The sequence below is a fragment of the Diabrotica virgifera genome, chromosome 4 (genome assembly GCF_917563875.1).
Source record: "Diabrotica virgifera virgifera chromosome 4, PGI_DIABVI_V3a".
NCBI classification, from domain to species: domain Eukaryota; kingdom Metazoa; phylum Arthropoda; class Insecta; order Coleoptera; family Chrysomelidae; genus Diabrotica; species Diabrotica virgifera.
In genome coordinates this window covers 46,371,756-46,388,594 of record NC_065446.1, presented here as the reverse complement: position 1 = coordinate 46,388,594, position 16,839 = coordinate 46,371,756, and the positions used below count along the sequence as shown (strand labels likewise).

Here is a 16,839-nt window from a genome sequence, read left to right as displayed (position 1 = left end):
GACAAATGTTGTGATGCGTCACAAGAAAAATACAAACTGCGACTTTGACCCCTCAAAACTACCCTCATCCCCAACTCTGGTTTCCACCCCTGGATGTTTTGCTTAGTTATGTCGTGATCTACTTACTCCCAAATTTTGGTTCACTATCTTGATCACAAACGTCACAAAAAAACCCCTTGCAATTTTTATATTCACCCCTGCTCGCCACCCCTTTGTCCCCCACGCTGCTTTCCGGCCCTGAAGATTTTGCTTAGCTACGTGATGACCTACTTATTCCCAAATTTTGGTGCACTATCTCGATCATGAGCTCTACAAAAAAAATAATAAAAACCGCGACTTTGGCCCCCTTAAAACTACCCTCGCTCCCCACTATGGTTTCCGCCCGTAGGGGAAAGTCATATACATAACTGATTCAACATATCCCCATATAGTTTGTCCATATTACTTATCACGAGCCAAATCCGCTTCTATCTCTCCGACTATGCAATAGTCTATTCTATGACCCAAAGCACCAACGTAATCAATATATTAATCAAAATAACTGTGCCGGCTTCATTTTTATTTTCAGAAATCTCGAAAAATAATGACTTTATCACAATCAAGAGCGTCACTACCCTAGTCCCTCACTCTGGTTTCCGCCGCTGGAGATTTTGCTTAGTTACGTCATGATCTATCCCAAATTTTAGTGCACTATCTCGATCATGAACGTCACAAAAAAACCCCTTAAAATTTTTTATATTCACCCCTGCTCGCCACTCCTTTGTCCCCCACGCAGCTTTCCGCACCTGGAGATTTTGTTTAGTTTCATGATGACTTATTCCCACATTTTGGTACACTATCTCGATCATGAGCGCCACAAAAAATAAATACCGTGATTTTGGCCCCTTATATAACTACCCTCGTCCCCCACTCTGGTTTCCGCCCGTAGGGGAAAGTCAGGTACACAACTGATTCAACATATCCCCATATAGTTTGTCCATATTACTGTTGATTGATGTATTACCCATATACCCATATTAATATTTCAATCAACGATATTACTTATCCCGAGCAAAATTCGCTTCTATCTCTTCGACTAATGGTCTATTTTATAGTGTGGCCAAAAAGTCCCTTTACATTAATGATTTGCTGTTGTACTACAGAGAGAAAAGATAATAACACAATTTTGTTTGTAAGTTCTTTATTACTTATTTATTTATTTAAAACATCGGCGTGCATATGTCGTAACACAACTTAATACGACGGCATGTTCGTATGCTTATCCGTCTCAGCATGTCCGGACTGACATAAAAGCTTGGCGAACTCCGATTCGCAAGTTCTCATTTGAAATATATCTGCGATTTCTAATCTTCTATTTAATGAAACCCCACAGTGCATTGTCCGGCGTTGCGAAATCTGGACTTTTTGTTGGTAGTGGAATTAGAGAACCTCGCCCAATTCATCGGTCCGGGAAGATTTTATTCAGATGATTGCTAACACGCGCCATCTTATTGAAAATAAACAAGGTCTTCACTTGTAAATCCTTTCGCACGTGGTCTTGCATTGTTGACCGTGCAATACCAAACTCTGTAGAACGTTTCCGCGTCGACTTCATCGGTAAACGTTAAAAGTTTTAGCTCGAGTGCTTGGTCTTCCACTTTTTGGTGCGTTGAGATTGGTTCTCAATGAAAAAGCCTTCTTCTCTCACTACATCAAAGTTGGTCTGGATGGTGATGGTTATTCAAAACGAAAAACAAGATCAATCATAATGTCGGTCATTGTTTCATTGTTATGACGACGTTGGTGTTTCCACACTGCAGCCACCAAACCCTCTTCAATTTTATGCTCACTTGTGTCCGCCATTACTTTTCAATCGCAACTATTGTTGCCTGTCTGCGTGAGCAGACAGGTGCCCTTGACGATGCGCATGCGCCAGCAAACATTGGCGCGGTGTTGAAACATTATTATTTGTAGTGTAAAAGGACTTTCCGGCCATCCTATATGACCCAAAATACCAACGTAATCAATACATTAGTCAAAATAACTGTGCCGCCTCATTTTTAACTTCAAAAATCTCGAAAAATAATGACTTTATTGTTACGAATAAAGAGTATATTATTTATGTAGAAAGTATTGGCGAATCGAAAAATTGTACTAAAATAGCAATTCCGCCAGTGGCGTAGAATTTGGTAAGGGTCAACCATTCACTTTCCCCAGTCAGGCGCTTCTGGTAGTAGCAAGAAACGTTTATTTTACATAACTTAGTAGAGTGTACAGTCCCACACTTCATGCTAAGTATGTCTACGATACGTTAAATAGTTGTAAAGTATTGGGTACAAATAGTTTTTAAATTTTTAAATAACTCAGTAAGGAGCCACATTATAATATTTAAGTGATTTGGGTTACATCTTAATATTTTGTGCCCAAGAATCTATAGTCCGTCCGCTATAACTTTTCCCATGCGGTACGATTCATTTTCAATCAAATTAAGTCAAAACAGAAAGTGAAACGTACGCCGATGTGTGTAGTATATAGTATACAGTATACAAAATGTATATACACATCAACGTTCGTTTCAATTTATGTTTTGACTTAATTTGATTGAAAATGAATCATACCGCATGGGAAAAGTTATAGAGGACGAACTATATGTTAAAATATTTCCAATTATTAATTAAACACCCTGTATACATAAATCACAAGATTAGTGGATTAAAACCATCAAATGGGAAACTATTATTTATTATTTGCAATTATTATTTAAGAACAGGCCTTTCACAATAAATCTGATGGTAAATTGAGTTTTAAGACAACTTGATCTTCTTAATCGGTACAGCTAATACACGTTATAACAGTTGTAAGAAATCTTTAGAGTGGAATTGACTCGCTAGTGGAAGAAATATTAAATATTGCCGGTGGGAAGACTACGTCTGTGTTCTTAATCCTTACATATACAGTCATGTTATATTTGGTGGACGGTTGTAGGTTGGTAAATTGATGGTAGACCCGACTGGTCCAACTTTCGTTTCTCCAATGTTCTTCCTCAATTTTTTTGATAGAAGGTTTGTATTCAAGTTCTATCCCGAGTGGTCGATCAATCCACCAATAAACGTATATCGCACTAGCATTTGTAAACCTAAAATTAAAAAATATAAATTAACAATCTAGTTCTGTATAAAGAATTCGGGATTCGGTCCAAGTAGTCAAAATACCAATACGTGTAATATTTAGCTTCGAAATTAAACTCGATGTTGGGTGGTTTCTAGTGATAAATTATAAAAATTTTCATTCAATATACTTGCGAGCTGTTGGACAGTTTTTTGTTTTATAAATGAAAAAACTAAGGAAAATTAAGTCACCGATAAAATTTGAAAAATTTCATGAAATACTGGAGATGCCTGCAAACTCGTCTCTCAGTTTCACTTGCAACAAAAAAGAAGTAGTATATTTTTGTTCCTTTACAAGGGATCATGTATTTACAAGATTATGATGGAAAAAATAGAGGAACTGGTCTGAATATGGGCCCAGTAAATTTTTTATTGAAACTTGCTTATAGTTTTTTATAATAATAGGCTTTTTATAATAATGTCTAAATGGCATTTATACATGCTATAAGACCTTAGAAAAAAACTGCTAACTATGTATTTTTTATTATAACGTTCATTTATTTTACAGGTAATAATATGAGGTGGGGCATATCTTTCTAACCAGTCCAGGCTGTCTGAAGTATGGGCCCCATTGAAAAACTAGCAAAATTTTCTTTTGACAACAAAAATACGAAATGATTTAGCCAACAATTTATGTTGAAGAGTTAATAAACATATCCCTGAAAAAATAAAATAAAATTATCTTCAAAAATCGCAAACGTAGGAGTCTTTGTCGGTTCCGGAACACTGTTCATGTGCCCAGAGATTGCACATTAAACATTGAACCCAAACAAATTTTCTTTTTATTGGATCAAATACATTTCAGTTTCAAATGAATTAAAAAAGCATAAAAAATTAAAAGTAAATTTTTTCCCAAGGTACACGCCTTTCCCTTACTTGATAGTACTTTCAAACTATACCTTTCGTCAACTTCCATCTTATTGATTTGGTAGACTCTCGCTTTTGTTGAACAATTCTTCTCGTCGTAACCATCTTCACAATCTATCTTTCCATCACAAAGAAGATACACTGGATAGCAAGTTTCGTTGCATGGAAACATTCCAAAGGTACAATTAGGAGCACCAAATCCATCAGGGAACTTGTCATCACAAGACAATTCGTCCGTTTTATCAGAACAATCAACATGACCATCGCAAACAGCAGTTGCCTAGAAAAAGTATTTGTTAGTCGAAGATAAGTAATAGAAATACGAGATAGATATAGCATTTGTGAAAGATTGTTTGAAAGAAAGGGTTTGTTAGATTTTGATACCTACATTATAAAAAATTATCTATTCACTATGCTTACCGGAATACAGCTGCCGTCGGTTTGACATTTGAATTGAGATCGGGAACAATTTACGGAGGGGTCACAATTTTTCTCGTCTTCTCCTCCGATACAGTCTGCGTCGCCGTCACATAACCAAGCAGCTAAAATACAATTGCCTGCATTACACTGGTATTCATTGCTTTCGCACGTGGCATTGGGTCTTTGTGATGTCGGATTGTCAATAGGCGGATATGATGGAGTACCAGATCCATCAGGTAATTTATCATCACAACACAATTCGTCCGTTTTATCAGGACAATCAACAAGACCATCGCAAACAGCAGTTGCCTAGAAAAATGACTTGTTAATGGAAGATAAATAATAGAGATGCGAAATACACAGCTATTGTGATTTGTTTGAAAGAAAGAGTTTGTTAGCTTTGATACCTACATTACAAAAAATTATCTATTCACTATTAGGCCTAGATACCGCGTACCAAACAAAAATGTATTAATAGCAAGCTGAAAATGTGTTAATAGGTTAAAGGTGTCTATACTAAATTTACATTCAAGATGCAGTAAAAATTAACAAACCAAGACACATTAAAAATGTTACTAGGAGCACTCCCGAATCATAATTTACAATCTGTCGCCAGTGGGGGTACAACGGCCTCCTTAATTCAGATGGACTTACCCAAGTTTTTTTTATGTCAAATTTATTATTCCCCATTACGTCCTAATTGGGAATTTGAATTATCTTTCAGATTCCCTTTAAATTGATGGTCCAGCTATTTTCCGATTCAGAGGAGTGCACGCTAACGAACGCTGCTGAGGACGCCTGAAATGGTAGAAACAGCCTGTCCAGCGGGTGTGCAACCCTCTGAATCGAAAACAAGCAAAACCATCATTTATTATTTTTTTATGTATTTTGACCCGTAGAACACGAATTTTTTGGGTAACAGTCGATCCGGATGTCGATAAGATTGTTATAAACAAAGAACTTGAGAAATCACATAACAGCGATTTTTCGAAAAACAAAACATCGTTTTGTATTTTTTGGGTCATTCTAAGCAAAAAATGTTCTTACAAGTATTTTCGTAGGATGCATAGTTTTCGACATAAACGCGGTTGAACTTTCAAAAAATCGAAAAATTGCAATTTTTGAACCCGAATAACTTTTGATTAAAAAATGAAATAGCAATTCTGCGTACCGCATTTGAAAGTTCAAGTCAAATTCTATCGGTTTTGATTACTTTCATTGCTAAATATTAATTTTTTTATTGTTAAACAAAGCTATAAACACATAGTAATTGAATGATGTTTTCAATGCATTTCCCATTTGAAATCGAACGAGTAGGCGTGCATACAGACAATTTCTACGTAGATTACGTACATTAAAACGCATGCATTGGGCACGGGAAACACTATGTGTTTATGGCTTTGTTTAACAAATAAAAACTTAATTTTTAGCAATGCAAATAATCAAAACTGATAGAATTTGACTTGAACTTTCAAATGCAGTAAACAGAATTGCTATTTTATTTTTTAATCAAAAGTTATTCGGGTTCAAAAATTGCACTTTTTCGATTTTTTGAAAGTTCAACCGCGTTTATCTCTAAAATTATGTATCCTACGAAAAAACTTGTAAGACCATTTTTTGCTGAGAATCACCCAAAAAATACACAAAAATGTTTTGTTTTGCGAAAAATCGCTGTTATGTAATTCCTCAAGTTCTTTGTTTACTTATAACAAACTTATCGATATCCGGATCAACTGTTACCCAAAAGATTCGTGTTCTACGGGTCAAAATACATAAAAAATTGGGTAAGTCCATCTGAATTAAGGAGGCCGTTGGACCCCCCCCCCCTGCCGACAGGACTATTGGGATTTACAATGTATATACATTGTAAATTATGATTCGGCAGTAACATACGCATGCGAAACATGGGTGCTCAAAAAGTCAGAAACAGACCTTTTAGAAAGATGGGAGAGAAAAATGCAAAGGGCAATATATGGAGGTGTGAAAATAGAAGGTCAGTGGAAAAGAATAACCATCAAAGAATTGGAAGAACTATATCAAGAGCCAACGATCACGACGACGATCAAAGCACAGAGAATGCGATATTTGGGGCACATCGAGAGAATGGAAAGTAAACGAATGCCAAAAATGGTAGTCTCACGAAGACCAATACAAAAGAGAAGGCAAGGCAGGCCAAGGAAAATATGGAAGGACAGTGTGTACGAAGACTTGAAGTAAAGTAACATTGAGAGATGGAAAGAACTAGCATTGACAGAATGAGATGGAGGGAGGTGGTGAAGGAGAGTGTATAAAAAGACAAGTGTAATTAAATAAAATTAATAAGTCATGTAAGTTATATTAAGTTGTTTCTTATTTATGAAATCAGAAATGTAAACATTTTAGCCCTAGGCCTACAAGGCCTGTTGCGCTTAATAAATAAATATACATTGTAAATTATGATTCGGGAGTGCTCCTAGTAGAATTTAACATGTCTTGATTTGTTTATTTCTACTGCATCTTGATTGTAAATTTAGATTAGTATGACAAATTTTGATGTATGGGAACACTGGAACAGGGGAAGTTTTAATGGTGGACCAGGTTACAGATTTCGAACGTCAAACTACGAAAACGTTCCATGTATTTTGTCGGACAGAACTTCCAATGGATTTGTTACCCTTTTATTAAACTCTCATGCAAAAATCTGACTGCTATTTACCACCAACATAATTCCTGTCATTTAACATGTTCTACATGTCGGACGTCGGACTTATTAAAATACCCAACATATCTGTCGGACAAACATTTTTTCATATATTATATAAAGAGTGCTATTAAATAAACTTAAAAACAACCTGCCTTGTCAGGACGACACGTCTTACAATTAAAACTTCCCCTGTTCCAGTGTTCCCATACATCAAAGTTTGTCCGACTAGACACCATTAAGCTATTAATAAATTTTCAGCTTGCTATTAATAAACTTTTTTGATACGCGTGATCCAGGCCTATATGAGGGGTGTAAAATCAAAGTCGGTAATCTCCCATTTCCATAATTTTGGGAAACCGCGAAAAACTGTAGAAACTAACAAAATGAAATTAAAACAATAAAACTGATAAATATTCATATAAAATTTGGTTTGTGATGGGATGTCTAGAAAGAGGGGCTTGATAAATTATTTCTTTTCCTTTTTTTTTTAATATTTTAGTTTGGAGATTGCCGTCTTTGTTTGCAATGTTTGGAGATTGACGAATATGAAAATGATCTATAAGGATATTGCCAGTTTTGAAACTAATAAAACATCATTGTGCCGGTTACGTAGTGAAGAAAAATATATTTTGATATTGAACAATAATATAATATAGGGGTTTGGTTCACTGATATTAATGACCAGACCAGAGAAATTAAGAGGCGAATAGAAATAGCAAGAAAATCATTTATCAAAATGAAAAAGTTTCTATGCTGCCGGGATATAAATTTGAAATTAAGAGCGAGAATGTTAAGGTGCTGTGTTTTCTCCGTACCTACTGTTGTACGGCATGGAAGCTTGGACACTGAAAAAGATAAACATCAAAAACACCGAGGCATTCGAGATGTGGTGCTACAGGAGAATGTGGAAAATACCATGGACAGATAGAGTAACAAATCAAGATGTTTTGTTGAAGGTTGGGAAGGAATGCGAAGTCATAGAAACAATACAAACGAGAAAACTGGAATATCTAGGCCACATAATGAGAGGGGAAAAGTTCTCCCTTCTAAGTCTCATAATCCAAGGAAATCTCGGGAAAGAGAAATGTGGGAAATAGGAGGATTTCCCGGTTGCGAAATTTAAGAGAGTGGTACGGGTGCAGTTCTATACAATTGTTCAGAGCTGCAGCCAACAAAGTTAAAATTACTGTGATGGTAGCCAATCTCCTCTAGGAGACGGTACTGCAAGAAGAAAATAATATAATATGTAAAAGCAATTTATATGCATATCACTTAAACAAAAAAATATCCGTAAGTTCGGGTATGTATTCACAGGTTTCTATAGAGTTCACGACATTCACAGTTGATCACATGCGAGCGCTACGTGGCTCTTATTGGCCGCAGCGGAGATTACCGTGTTTGGTACGCACTCAGCTATGAAGATTGCCGCTTTTGATCCCAATATGAATTTTTCACTGCGATTTGTATACAGTTAAGACCGCTTTTGGTTCTCACAAATAGTTTTATCTAACAGATAATAAAAAAACGCAACATATGGCGTCTCTAACTCAAAACAAGAAAAAGTGGAGATTGCCGCCTTTGATTTTACACCCCTCATATGCTTACCGGAATACATCTTCCGTCGGTTTGACATTTAAATTCAGATCTGGAACAATTTACAGAGGTGTCACAATCTTTCTCGTCTTCTCCTCCGGTACAGTCTACGTCGCCGTCACAGACCCAAGAAGCTAAAATACAATTACCTCTATCACACTGATATTGATTGCTTTCGCATGTGACATTTGGTCTTTGCGATGTCAGATTATCAATAGGCGGATATGATGGAGTACCAGATCCATCAGGTAACTTATCATCGCAAGATAATTCGTCTGTTTTATCAGGACAATCAACAAGACCATCGCAAACAGCAGTTGCCTAGAAAAAGTACTTGTTAATAGAATATGAATAATGGGGATGCGAATAACAGAGCTTTTGTGCTTTGTTTGAAAGAAAGAGTTTGTTAGCTTTGATACCTACATTGCAAAAAAATATCTATTCACTATTAGGCCTAGATACCGCGTACCAAACAAAAATGTATTAATAGCAAGCTGAAAATATGTTAATAGGTTAAAGGTGTCTATACTAAATTTACATTCAAGATGCAGTAAAAATAAACAAACCAAGACACATTAAAAATGTTACTAGGAGCACTCCCGAATCATAATTTACAATCTGTCGCCAGTGGGGGTACAACGGCCTCCTTAATTCAGATGGACTTACCCAAGTTTTTTTTATGTCAAATGTATTATTCCCCATTGCGTCCTAATGGGGAATTTGAATTATCTTTCAGATTCCCTTTAAATTGATGGTCCAGCTATTTTTCGATTCAGAGGAGTGCACGCTAACGAACGCTACTGAGGACGCCTGAAATGGTAGAAACAGCCTCTCCAGCGGGTGTGCAACCCTCTGAATCGAAAACATGCAAAACCATCATTTATTATTTTTTATGTATTTTGACCCGTAGAACACGAATTTTTTGGGTAACAGTCGATCCGGATGTCGATAAGATTGTTAAAAACAAAGAACTTGAGGAATCACATAACAGCGATTTTTCGAAAAACAAAACATCGTTTTGTATTTTTTGGGTCATTCTAAGCAAAAAATGTTCTTACAAGTATTTTCGTAGGATGCATAGTTTTCGACATAAACGCGGTTGAACTTTCAAAAAATCGAAAAATTGCAATTTTTGAACCCGAATAACTTTTGATTGAAAAATGAAATAGCAATTCTGCGTACCGCATTTGAAAGTTCAAGTCAAATTCTATCGGTTTTGATTACTTTCATTGCTAAAAATTAATTTTTTTATTGTTAAACAAAGCTATAAACACATAGTGATTGAATGATGTTTTCAATGCATTTCCCATTTGAAATCGAACGAGTAGGCGCGCATACAGACAATTTCTACGTAGATTACGTACATTAAAACGCATGCATTGGGCACGGGAAACACTATGTGTTTATGGCTTTGTTTAACAAATAAAAACTTAATTTTTAGCAATGCAAATAATTAAAACTGATAGAATTTGACTTGAACTTTCAAATGCAGTAAACAGAATTGCTATTTTATTTTTAATCAAAAGTTATTCGGGTTCAAAAATTGCACTTTTTTGATTTTTTGAAAGTTCAACCGCGTTTATCTCTAAAATTATGTATCCTACGAAAAAACTTGTAAGACCATTTTTTGCTGAGAATCACCCAAAAAATACAAAAAAAAATGTTTTGTTTTGCGAAAAATCGCTGTTATGTAATTCTTCAAGTTCTTTGTTTACTTATAACAAACTTATCGATATCCGGATCAACTGTTACACAAAAAATTCGTGTTCTACGGGTCAAAATACATAAAAAATTGGGTAAGTCCATCTGAATTAAGGACGCCGTTGGACCCCCCCTGCCGACAGGACTATTGGGATTTACAATGTATATACATTGTAAATTATGATTCGGCAGTAACATACGCATGCGAAACATGGGTGCTCAAAAAGTCAGAAACAGACCTTTTAGAAAGATGGGAGAGAAAAATGTAAAGAGCAATATATGGAGGTGTGAAAATAGAAGGTCAGTGGAAAAGAATAACCATCAAAGAATTGGAAGAACTATATCAAGAGCCAACGATCACGATGACGATCAAAGCACAGAGAATGCGATATTTGGGGCACATCGAGAGAATGGGAAGTAAACGAATGCCAAAAATGGTACTCTCACGAAGACCAATACAAAAGAGAAGGCAAGGCAGGCCAAGGAAAATATGGAAGGACAGTGTGTACGAAGACTTGAAGTAAAGTAACATTGAGAGATGGAAAGAACTAGCATTGACAGAATGAGATGGAGGGAGGTGGTGAAGGAGTGTATAAAAAGACAAGTGTAATTAAATAAAATTAATAAGTCATGTAAGTTATATTAAGTTATTTCTTATTTATGAAATCAGAAATGTAAACATTTTAGCCCTAGGCCTACAAGGCCTGTTGCGCTTAATAAATAAATATACAATGTAAATTATGATTCGGGAGTACTCCTAGTAGAATTTAACATGTCTACCCCAGGCTGTGGGTGAAAAATAGGTCGATTTCAGGATATAATTCAGGAATTTTTGAAACCTATCAGGTGTTGTAAAGGACGATGCCAGGAATAACTTCTACTAAAATGTAACCAAAAATATTGTGCGCTTTTTTTATATTGCGATTTTCATTTTTTAAATTTGCAATTTTTAAAGATTTTTAATTTTTCAGCTTAGGATATTGATTTTAGAGAAAAACTTTTTAATAGAAAGTTGTATTAAATTAAAAAACCTACAATTTGAGCTATGGTAAGTTTAATTTCGTTTATTGGTTATCGCAAGACAGCCTTCGAAAGGTCCAAAATGGCCGTTTTTTACAATTGCATTATTTATTGTACAAATCATTTTTTATATTTTTTAAAGCTTTAAAATGAAGATCTTTCAATTCCAAACATAAAAAATGTTGTAAAGCCAGATTAACGAATTTGTTGCTTAGATATTATAAATTGTTTATCCCAAGAGGTCAAATGTCGAAGGCTATAACTTTATGAAAAAAAAAATCGTAGAGAGTTGGTGAAACATCCAATCTCCTCCTAAAGAGTTATATTTTCATATTCTGATGTAAATAAATGCGTAAATCATTTTTGAATATCTAATTTTTGGGTTTGAAAATAAGGGGGCAAATTTCGTTATAAACATTTAGAGCTTAAGCGGCCCTGTACATCCTATGAGTTTTTAACTTACAGACTAAAGTTTCTGAAGACGAAACGAAGATTTATAAAAAAACAAAAATTTTCTACAACCAACTAAAGCCGAGATAATTGTTTTTTTTTTCTTAAATCGTAGTGCATTTATTTATAACAATTAAGAAATTATTTTACAGTCATTGACTAAAGAAAGACTTACATTATGTTAAAATGAAATTTTTTATAAAATATAATTATGTACATTTAATTATTAAAAATTATTTTTAAATTCGGTGCTTTTGCGAACGGCCGAATTTTGCAAATCGCCCGGCTCTCTTCAAATCCGCGCGCTCGGAAAATTTTTACGTAACTTGTATTAAATTTTGACAGAAGACAATTTAATAATATTACCATTATAATATATAGTCTGTTTACCACTGTATTTATTTTTCTTGATAAACTTTTATATGTGAAATCTCATTTCTGAAGAAATAATATTACAAAAATGATACATATAAGAATATATGAAATATATAACTATATTTTTAATTTTTTCATTGTTATATAAATATAATAATAATAATGTTACTTCTTATTATACAATATAAAACTTTTTCTTCTTGTAGTGACTATCCGTTTTGGATGTTCGCCAACATCCAAAACGGATAGTCACTACAAGAAGAAAAAGTTTTATATTGTATAATAAGAATATTATACAATATAAAATTTTTCTTCTTGTAGTGACTATCCGTTGGCGAACATCCAAAACGGATAGTCACTACAAGACGAAAAAGTTTTATATTGTATAATAAGAAGTAACATTATTATTATATTTATACCTATACCAATGAGAAAATTAGAAATATAGTTATATATTTCATATATATGTATCATTTTTGTAATATTATTTCTGCAGAAATGAGATTTCACATATAAAAGTTTATCAAGAAAAACAAATACAGTGTTAAAGAGACTGTATATTATAATGGTAATATTATTAAATTGTTTTCTGTCAAAATTTAATACAAGTTACGTAAAAATTTTCCGAGCGCGCGGATTTGAAGCGAGCCGGGCGATTTGCAAAATTCCGCCGCTCGCAAAAGCACCGATTTTAAAAATAATTTTTAATAATTAAATGTAATTATATTTTATAATAATTTTTATTTTAAGATGACATAAGTCCTTCTTTAGTCAATGACTGTAAAATAATTTCTTAATTGTTATAAATAAAGGCACTACGATTTAAGAAAAAAAAAAACAATTATCTCGGCTTCAGTTGGGTGTAGAAAATATTTATTTTTTTATAAATCTTCGTTTCGTCTTCAGCAACTTTAATCTATAAGTTAGAAACTCATAGAATGTACAGGGCCGCTTCAGCTCTAAATGTTTATAACGAAATTTGCCCCCTTATTTTCAAACCCAAAAATTATCTCGGCTTCAGTTGATCGTATAATTTTTTTATTTTCTTATAAATCTGCGTTTCGTCTTCAGCAACAATAATCTGTAAGTTAAAAACTCATAGGATGTACAGGGCCGCTTCAGCTCTAAATGTATATAACGAAATTTGCCGCCTTATTTTCAAACCCAAAAATTAGAGGTTTGAAAATGTTTTATGCATTTATTTACATCAGAATATGAAAATATAACTCTTTAGAAGGAGATTGGATGTTTCACCAACTCTCTACGATTTTTTTTCAAAAAGTTATAGCCTTCGACATTCGACCTCTTGGGATAAACAATTTATAATATCTAAGCAACAAATTCGTTAATCTGGTTTTACAACTTTTTTTATGTTTGGAATTGAAAGATCTTCATTTTAAAGCTTTAAAAAATATAAAAAAATGATTTGTACAATAAATAATGCAATTGAAAAAAACGGCCGTTTTGGACCTTTCGCAGGCTGTTTTGCAATAATCAATAAACGAAATTAAACTTACCATAGCTCAAATTGTAGGTTTTTTAATTCACTACAACTTTCTATTAAAAAGTTTTTCTCTAAAATGAATATCCTAAGCTGCAATATTAAAAATATTTAAAAATTGCAAATTTAACAAATGAAAATCGCAATATAAAAAAAAGCGCACAATATTTTTGGTTACATTTTAGTAGAAGTTATTCCTGGCATCGTCCTTTACAACACCTGATAGGTTTCAAAAATTCCTGAATTATATCACGTTTTTTCACCCACAGCCTGAGCCTGAGGTAGTCTTGGTTTGTTTATTTCTACTGCATCTTGATTGTAAATTTAGATTAGTAGGACAAATTTTGATGTACGGGAACACAAGAACAGGGGAAGTTTTAATGGTGGAACAGGTTACAGATTTCGAACGTCAAACTACGAAAACTGTATTTTGTCGGACAGAACTTCCAATGGATTTGTTGCCCTTTCATTAAACTCTTATGAAAACATCAGACTGCTATTTACCACCAACATAATTCCTGTCATTTAACATGTTCTACATGTCGGACGTCGGACTTATTAAAATACCCAACATATCTGTCGGACAAACATTTTTTCCTGTTCCAGTGTTCCCATACATCAAAGTTTATCCGACTAGACACCATTAAGCTATTAATGAATTTTCAGCTTGCTATTAATAAACTTTTTTGATACGCGTGATCCAGGCCTATATATGCTTACCGGAATACATCTGCCGTCGGTTTGACATTTAAATTCAGATTTGGAACAATTTACAGAGGTGTCACAATCTTTCTCGTCTTCTCCTCCGGTACAGTCTACGTCGCCGTCACATACCCAAGAAGCTAAAATACAATTACCTCTATCACACTGATATTGATTGCTTTCGCATGTGACATTTGGTCTTTGCGATGTCAGATTATCAATAGGCGGATATGATGGAGTACCAGATCCATCAGGTAACTTATCATCGCAAGATAATTCGTCCGTTTTATCACGACAATCAACAAGACCATCGCAAACAGCAGTTGCCTAGAAAAAGTACTTGTTAATAGAATATGAATAATGGGGATGCGAATAACAGAGCTTTTGTGGTTTGTTTGAAAGAAAGGGTTTGTTAGCTTTGATAACATTGCAAAAAAATATCTATTCACTATGCTTACCGGAATACAACTGCCGTAGATTTGACATTTAAATTCAGATCTGGAACAGTTTACGGAAGTTTCACATTTTTTCTCGTCTTCTCCTCCGATACAGTCTGCGTCGCCGTCACATAACCAAGCAGTTAAAATACAATTGCCTGTATTACACTGGTATTCATTGCTTTCGCACGTGGCATTGGGTCTGTGTGATGTCGGATTGTCAATAGGCGGATGTGCTGCGCCAATTGTTGAACAATTCTTCTCGTCGTAACCATCTTTACAATCGATCTTTCCATCACAAACAAGAGATAATGGATAGCAAGTTTCGTTGCATGGAAACATTCCAAAGGTACAATTAGGAGTACCAGATCCATCGGGTAACTTATCATCACAAGACAACTCGTCCGTTTCATCAGGACAATCAGCTTGACCATCGCATACCCAAGAAGCTAAAATACAATCACCTGTAGCACACCGGTATTCATTGCTTCCATTGCATCTTTCAAGGGGTCTCTGTGATGTCGTATTGTCAATAGGCGAATTCGGTGGAGATGAACAGCCTTCCTCGTCACTATTATCCTCGCAATCATTGTTGCCATCACATTTCCACCAGAAAGGTATGCAATGTTGGTCTTTACACTGGAACATCCAGTCTAGACATGTCTCATTCTAAAAATAAAACAGTTCATCAATTTCGATTAAATTACAATGTCAGTTGTATTATTCGAAAACGTTTGAAATCAATTAAACATCAGAATACTAAATTATATCATAGATATATTAATGTTGTTCTGAAGCTATTTTCTGGTGGCATTTTTATAATCAATTACTTTTAATGGGAAATAAGCCACAATTTTACCAAAAAAATAATTTTATTAACGTTTTGAAGCCCAAATCGGGTTTCGTTGTCAAAATACAAAATACTACTAAAATAAACAAAAATGTTGTTGCTAAGTAAACAAAATTCTTCTAATAATTTATTTAATCTGACTCATTTATATTGGCAATTCAGACGTATATTAAACATTTTAAAGTAGAAGACTTTAAAATGATATCGCCAATATTTATGAGTTCCGTTCCTGGGACGACTTTACTAAAAGATAGTTCATTCGATTACATGAAATCAATCCCAACTGAAGAATATCCGTCACAAAAAATCATAGCATGTGATCTGTCTTTAAAAAGACAACCAAATGCAACGATGACAGTAAAATTCTCTCGTTAGAGATTCCATAGTAAATCACGAGGGAAAACCAGGAAAAAACCTCGTGATACTATCCCGATATCGTAAGTATTTGGTCTTACATTTAATTTACTTTCAAAAAACAAATGTCAAATTTTGACTTTAATATGTTTAATATGTTTAAACATAGTAAATCACGAGGGAAAACCAGGAAAAACCTCGTGATAATATCCCGACATCGTAAGTATATGGTCTTACATTTAATTTACTTTCAAAAAACTAATATCAAATTCTGACTTTAATATGTTTAAACATATTAAACATATTAAAGTCAGAATTTGATATTTGTTTTTTGAAAGTAAATTAAATGTAAGACCAAATACAACTTATATAAAAACATGAAAATTTCTTAAAAGTAATATGTAAACGTAAAAGTTTTGATAGTATGTCAATTCAACATCACTCAAAAAAATGTCGTTGGACTACTATAATAATTCGATGGGTTGGGAAAGAAATTAATGACATAATTTGTTGTAATTTATGATAGAAGAAATAAAAAAATATATTTTAGGTAGAATTATTAGTAAAATTTCAACAAATTTTAATAAGACAAAATGTTATTATAAATGATACTTAATTTATCAATGTCAGATCTCTTATTAATGCAATTTGATTTTTTTATCCAAACCATTTCTTTAAATTCTCTTTTGCGTAAATTAATTTCCCTTTCTAAAATTGTGGTTTCTTGAAACATGAAAACA

At 33.8% G+C, this 16,839-nt stretch overlaps 1 protein-coding gene across 12 annotated transcripts in view; it reads right to left on the bottom strand.

Moving 5' to 3' along the window:
• Positions 1 to 16,839, bottom strand: part of LOC126883019 (sortilin-related receptor-like) — a 339,261-nt gene that overhangs the window by 214,160 nt on the left and 108,262 nt on the right. Inside the window, exons 12-16 of one of the 12 annotated variants that reach the window (XM_050648189.1) lie at positions 14,917 to 15,564; positions 14,477 to 14,785; positions 8,722 to 9,030; positions 4,434 to 4,742; positions 4,046 to 4,293 (exon numbers count right to left, since the gene is read on the bottom strand). The exons of 3 other annotated variants lie outside the window; for them this stretch is intronic. In XM_050648189.1, the coding sequence (XP_050504146.1) occupies positions 4,046 to 4,293; positions 4,434 to 4,742; positions 8,722 to 9,030; positions 14,477 to 14,785; positions 14,917 to 15,564 (1,823 nt within the window). The remainder of the gene's footprint in view (positions 1 to 4,045; positions 4,294 to 4,433; positions 4,743 to 8,721; positions 9,031 to 14,476; positions 14,786 to 14,916; positions 15,565 to 16,839) is intronic. 8 more of the 12 variants (XM_050648193.1, XM_050648190.1, XM_050648191.1 and 5 more) reach the window with 8 other exon arrangements.